Source organism: Pistacia vera, unplaced genomic scaffold (assembly GCF_008641045.1).
Source record: "Pistacia vera cultivar Batoury unplaced genomic scaffold, PisVer_v2 Contig797, whole genome shotgun sequence".
NCBI classification, from domain to species: Eukaryota; Viridiplantae; Streptophyta; class Magnoliopsida; order Sapindales; family Anacardiaceae; genus Pistacia; species Pistacia vera.
This window is the reverse complement of record NW_022196664.1, coordinates 115,212-122,271: the sequence shown is the minus strand read 5'-3', so window position 1 is coordinate 122,271 and position 7,060 is coordinate 115,212. Positions and strand designations below refer to the sequence as shown.

Sequence of the window (7,060 nt, the reverse complement as noted above, 5' to 3'; positions counted from 1 at the left end):
GGTGTGTTCGGTAGAGTGCAGAAATGAATGGGCTACCTAGTGCAGGTGCCTTCGATCGGTGTGTCAAGTCGAATGAGTGAATGAACAAGTTACCACTGAAGGTGCATTCACTCAGTGTATTAGACTAGATAGTGGATGAAATCGACTCGTTTGGCTTGCCTGACCACCTGAAGGATGAGCGAGCGGTCCCACGAAGATGTCCTCACTGGGTGCCATTGGGCCGAATAGGTTATACTAGGCCCAACATTGCTATGGAGGCTCAGGCTGAGCGGTCGGATCCAAGCCAAGGGATGCGCGAATGCTTACGTATGCTTAGATACCCATTCGTCCATTAGGGATGACCGAGTAGTGGGGACCATTTTTTGCCTCGCTTGTTTCGAGGCAACGAGCAGGGTAGACAATTCCAGGCTAGTCATTCTGGTTGGGAGAATCTCCTGGATGGAAAGTATCGAGGAGTGTCGGCTTCGTCGCAAGGGCTAGCGTGCTTCAAAGTGCTAGCTCGGTCAGGTAGGAAGGGTGATTCAGAGTGGTTTTCATATGGTATTGTAGTTTCCTAGGTGGCATGGATCGCTTCCACGTGTACGGTGGTGATTAGGTCTTTGTTTTGGGCAGAAAAATGAAGAGTTACTTTGTCCCTTGGCCAATTGCGGGCTACCACGTGTCTTGTTCTGTCAGACTTCTTCCATAAAACAGAGGGAGCGGACTGTTCGTCTTTATTTCATGCTTCTTCTTCTTCTTCTTCGATTTTCTCCTTTTCTCTTCTGTTTCTTTCATTCGTTGCTATCGTTTTATCAGTGAACACCAACTCAAAGGGTGAAGTTCGTATATGAATTGGAGATGATGAATTGGTGATGATGAGGGAACCTGCAGTACGGTTAGATCATCGTACAAAAATTAAGGTATTCATTATGATCGTTGCCCAAATAGCTCTCTCACTTTGAGCACAACTGGTTCCATTACAACTGGTGCCAGTTCCCACTTTTCACCTATTGCAAAATTCCTTTTGGATTTTGCAAAGTTTTGCAATTTTATTGCATTCATTTGTTTCATATATGGTATCTAGGTATGTGACAGCCGTAATCTTGGAGTTGCTGCAAGGATCTTGACAGGCATCGGAGTTGTCATGACTACTTATGGAATTTTAGTTGTGATGTGCATGGAATTGGTTTATAAGCAAAGGCTGCAGTTGTTCATCACTGTTAGTGTTTTCATCGCATATATCCTTGCTTGAGCCACAACATTCCGAAGCTAAATTAATTATCCTGACCTGTTGAAAACTTATCGATAATCTTATGCTCAAGAAATACTTGTATGGAACGATTTCACCACATCATCATACTGATTTGGTAAGACTATCTAATTTGAACTAATCACACATGCAATGGTTTTTCTTTTCAACAATAACCATCACCATAATTTATCAGTAGACATTAATCTCTCTTACGGTGAATGGTTATAAAAAGCCATCACTTATGTGGTTAATTCTAATTTTACAGTTTCACAAAATCATAATGTGGTGAGACCTTCTCATATAAGTTTTTCTTTCTTTTCTTATCATTTTATTATTCCTAAGTAGATATACCTTCATTTTATTTTGTAATTCCTGCATAGATAAGTCTTGATTTTAACTTGTTGGAATGTATTTCCTCTATATATATTTGTTTAAAAGTAAAAAATATTCTTCTTCTTTGAGAGATTGTTTTTATTTATTTCTATATATATAATTATCATGCACCATGCATTGCTTCAAGTGATTCATAAAAGGATTAGTTTATTGTAATACAAATTTGTAACACAAGTTTTTAATCATTAATTCAATAAAATTTTCCAATGGATTTAAGGAAGAACTTAGAATTAACTGTCATCAAATTAACTTCTAAAACATTGTATTATAATGTTAAAAATTTATTTTTAAACATTTTAATTTTACTTAAAAGTTAGACTGCTATAACACAATTTTTTTAATACAAATGATTCTTAAATTAGAAGCTATATCAATAGTTATTTTTAATAATAAACTCGAGTCACAAATTGACTTATAACTACATTTGTATTTTTCTTTGCTATATCTTATGTTGATATGTGAAAAACCCTTTACTTGTTGATAATTTATTGTGGAAACCCATGGTTCCCAAACGTTGACCATCTTTATAAGAGGTTTAAGAAATGGTTTGAGTTGTTGTTTTCAACCTCAAACCCACTGCGTTTAGCCCTTTCCTAATTTTCATCTTATTCCATTTCAATGGCCAGTCCACCATCAACCCTAAGCCTTGCAAACGGATGAATAGGTGTTACTTTTCTACTTGTTGACACAACTTTAGTTGATCCTTCTGATCAGGCGCGGTAGATTCTTCAGTTATTTTCAAAACGGTAGTTGTAGTTGATTCACTTGATTGATCAATTGACACTTTTGTGGATAATCTCTATAAAAAAGGATTCTCCTTAAACATAGATTTCTCTGAATATACAGAGAAAAAAAGATTCTACAATCGCCTTGCCTTACTCTGTTTAAACCTCGAAAATTCAGTGGAAAATAACATTCGGGCGTTTTTTGACTCTACTTTACTGCCTTACATGAGGAGTTTGAGATGTTACATGATTTGAACTTACACAATAACACTTCACAAGAATTCTCTAGAAGTGTAAATAGCGACTCTACAGACATAATTAAAAAAAAAAAAAAAAAAAAAGAAACCAATTTGCTTGTAATTTAAATCTAAATTCACCTTAATTCGTTAATGAGGGTTAACTTTGGTACGTGAAAGTAGATAAGAGCTTGTGAACTTTTGTCCAACGCTAAAAATAGGCAAAATTTTGTATGTTAAAGTTAATTCTGTTAGCGAAAAATTATGATGTGTTTTTTTTTTAAAGAAAAAAAAAACCTTTTGCTAGATAGATGAAACCATATTATTATTATATTAGTAATTCTCTAATCAAAACGTTCTTATACTATTTATATCAAGATCAACGTAAATATCATTTGATTAAACATAATCTTGATATAATTAATATTAGAATATTGTTAGGGCCAAAAAATGTCCTCGGCCCTAATGGGAAAACGCACTTGGCAATGAGGAAAAGACCAGGCCCAATCCCAATGCGGCCCAAGCCAGAACTCCCTGGATAAGGCCCATTTGGTATGAGATGCAGTCAGTCCAAACCATCTAGACATAGGCCTTCTAATCCCAGTACGCTTCCTGGACCTATGATTGAATTCAGAGCCCATGGCCACCTACGGATCACTTTCCTACTCAAACACTGATAAAGTAGTACACTACCATCCCAACTCCTCCAAGGTCTGTGTTAAAGTTATACTTGGACTCCCTTTCACATCACGATAATGGGGGCCAAAGGATAAATCCCTGGAGGAAACCGATTATTATGAGAACTCCCAATCCTACCAGGATTGGGAGATCAGACAATCACTATTTAAACAGAGGCCAACCTTCTCACAAGGTAGATTACACTACATCTTCCGACCCCGGAGTTCTAACTTGAGAACTTCACATTACAGCTATAGTCACAGTCATCGACTAGACTTCTAGTAACTTTTCTACTCCCTAGCCCTCACTAAATCAACCTCTTTCAGCCTTGTTGACTTGAGCGTCGGAGTACCTACGACGAACACCACCCTAGTGTTTTCCGTCGCTTCACGTTTGTTTCTCTACGTGTGCTGGTACAGCAGATCGCTAGTGGCCTCAACCTCACGGGATAAATCCCTCTTTCCGTACAGATAGATTTTTTCGTCTACAGTTTGGCGCCCACCGTGGGGCCTCTAGCAATCATTTTGTTCAACAAACCCTGCTACGTAAAGGAACTTTCCATGGTTGACAATTTTGACAACGCTAACCCTAGCCTCGAGGTCAAACTGGAGGCTCTGACTGCCTTCATGCAGTAGAACTCGAATAATGTGGTTGCATTGGAAGTTGAGAACACTACCTTCCAGACCGAAAATGCCTCCATCAGGGTCGAAAACTAGTCTCTGAAAGAGAAGGTAAGTCAGTTTTATGACTTGAGCTTCTGCCTTCTCAAGTATCGCCCAATCGATTTCGTGCCTTGGTTCCATCTATGCAATCTTTCCAAACCCCAGAGCCCAGACCCGTGGCCTCAGATAAAAGGTCGCGTCAACTATGTTCATCGGTGGTAGATGATTCGTTCCTGACCCATGGAGAAAAAGATCTGCCAATGGAACCCCACTTGGCCGAACCACCTCAATCACAAGATCAAGGCGTCCAAGTGACAGAAAGCCCACTCCAACAAGAACCACCCATCTTAGCCATCCCACCTCACCTCCAGTCAACCATCCCTACACAAAACCCATTCAGCTTGGCTCACCCTCGCAGGTCAAACGGCCACCCAAACCAAACCATCCTGCTCGAGTCCATCCATGCCGACGGACCGAGCGAGTACCAAACAACCCCCTAACTATTCATGTAGGACGAAACACTCGATCAGTTACAATAGGAGTTATCCAACCGGAGGGAATGAACGGTGATCCAAGCTCCCAGACGGTACATGAAGGAATTATCCACCAGGCTACACCACGTGGAATGACCCAACAAAATTTGCCGAATGCCATGGCCGACCAAGTCAAACGGGATGACCTAGTGGTATCACCCTCCCCCATGGAGCAGATTCTGGCTAAGAGACTGTATGATGTAGAGGCAGTGATGAGGCGCATACCAAGAATGCCGATCCCCACTAAGAAGAGCAGACGCCATTACCACGCCGATTCACCTTTTGTAGACGTGATCGCCCTAGCTGACATGCCCCACAAATTTGCTATCCCTAGCATGAAACACTATGACGGCACAACCAACCCAGATGATCACATAGCCTCGTACAAGTAGCAAATGTTCACTGTGCCGATACCCCAAGCACTGAGGGAAGCCTGTATGTATAAGAGTTTTGGTTCAAGCTTATCTGGTCCAGCACTTCAGTGGTACACCGATCTCCCAAACGATTCCATCGACTCATTTGCACAGCTCCCCAACACCTTCGTGGAGCAGTTCGCTAGCAGGAAAAAACTTGAGAAACTATCGGCTAATCTATACCGAGTATACCAGAGAAGGGGGGAGCCACTGAGAGAGCATGTCAGCAGATTCAACAAAGAGAAAATTTTCATCCCTTCTTGTAACCTCGAGACAACTGTAGATGCCTTCAGGAAGGGTCTCCTCTTAGACGAAGAGTTATATAAAGAGCTGACAAAGCTTGGTTGCACCACAATGGAAGACGCCTTGGCCAAAGCAGTGATTCAGATAAGGTGGGAAGAAGATGAGATGAATCGGGCAGTACACGCTAGGTATGACTGAAGGCGGAATGATAGAAGGTTAGAATTTAGATCGATTGAACCTCGTCACCAACCCCCTCCTCGCAACTAGAACAGAGTAAGCAAACCATATGATCGCTAGCCACTTAGAACCAACAACAAACCAATTGGACTAACCCGATAGAAAATCCTAGAGTACAACCTCAACGTCGAACCAGCCTAGGTGGTGTCGATCATGAAAGGAATAAGATCTAGTGTTAAGTGGCCAGGCAAGCTAAATGACGAAGCAAGGAGAGACACGACCAAGTGGTGCGAGTTCCACGGGGACCTTGGACATAACACCTCAGACTGTATTACCCTACAGTTGGAGGTCGTTGCACTATTGAAGAGAGGACATCTCCGAGATCTGTTGATAGATAAAAGGAAGAGTACCATCAGCCAGAAAAGCACGAAAGAAAAATCTCCACCTCCTCAGGAACCTACGCTAAAAGGATTTTGCAATATCATCTCAAGAGGGTCAGAGATCAGTGGGTTAAGTTACTCTTCAACCAAACGCTACGCCAGAGCCAATAGCCACCATGAAATACAATCTATCCACCCCTCCTCTCGGTCATATTCCTACCAGGTAATTCAGTTCGAAGACGACGAGCCGGTTACCCTAGCAGTCCTTCACCATGATGCTTTAGTCGTCTCCCTCCAGATCGCCAACATTCTGGTCAAGAGGGTATTCATAGACGGGGGATCATCAGCAAATATTCTATTCCTTGAAGCAGTAAAGACTATGGGACTGGAAGAAGCAAATATCAATAGAAGGTCGACCCTACTGGTTGGGTTCAGTTATGAGTAGAAGTACACCATCTGAGAGATCATCCTTCCTATCTACGCCAGCGGAGTAAACAAACAAACCCTCTTTCTAGTGATCGACTGTCCTTCACCATACAATGTTATCTTGGATCGACCTTGGATCCACGACATGCAAGCGGTCCCATCCACTTTCCACCAAATGATCAGGTTTCCTACCAAATGGGGAGTATGAGAAATCAAGGGTGACCCGAAAGCTTCCAGAGATTGTTACAAGAATGCCTTCAAGGGCAAGGGTAACGCTTCATAGTAATTACAGTCCCATCCAACCCCTCCGACCGAGCCGGATCAACCATCTATGGAAGAGTTGGATGAAGTACAAATACATCCGAATGACTCCGAGAGAAAGACACACATAGGTTCCCGCCTCAGGCCCGAGACAAGAGAGAAGCTAATAGAATTCCTCAGACAAAACCAAGACTATTTCGCTTGGTCCCACGCTGACATGACAGGGATCAGTCCAAAGGCAATGGTCCGCCACCTCAAGGTAGATCCGGATCACCAGCTAGTGAAGCAAAGGAGAAGGAAATTTGCATCAGAGCGCAACCAGATCGTCAATGAAAAGGTTGAAAAGCTACTGAGCAATGGTATGATCAGAGAGGTCCACTACCCCGAATGGCTGGCAAACGTCGTGGTTGTAAAGAAAAAGAACAGAAAGTGTAGAGTGTGCATCAACTTTATGGACTTAAACAAAGCGTGCCCTAAGGATTCCTTCCTAGCTTCCACATATCGAAATGATGGTTAATGTGACCGCAAGCCACGAGCTCTTTAGTTTCATGGACGCTTTCTCAGGGTATAGCCAAATCTTGATGCACCCGGACGACCAAGAGAAGACAGCCTTCATCACGGAGAGGGGAACCCACTGCTACAAAGTGATGCCATTCAGTCTAAAGAACGTCGGGCCTACCTATCAGCGCCTAGTCAACAGGA

The 7,060-nt window shown here is 42.2% G+C and overlaps 1 protein-coding gene across 1 annotated transcript; it reads left to right on the top strand.

Annotated features, from left to right (window-relative positions):
• Positions 1-5,504: 5,504 nt before the first annotated feature.
• On the top strand, positions 5,505-6,116 carry LOC116117040. Its single transcript, XM_031403073.1, has one exon. It carries the CDS (start codon positions 5,505-5,507, stop codon positions 6,114-6,116), a length of 612 nt encoding a protein of 203 aa, XP_031258933.1.
• Positions 6,117-7,060: the final 944 nt, after the last annotated feature.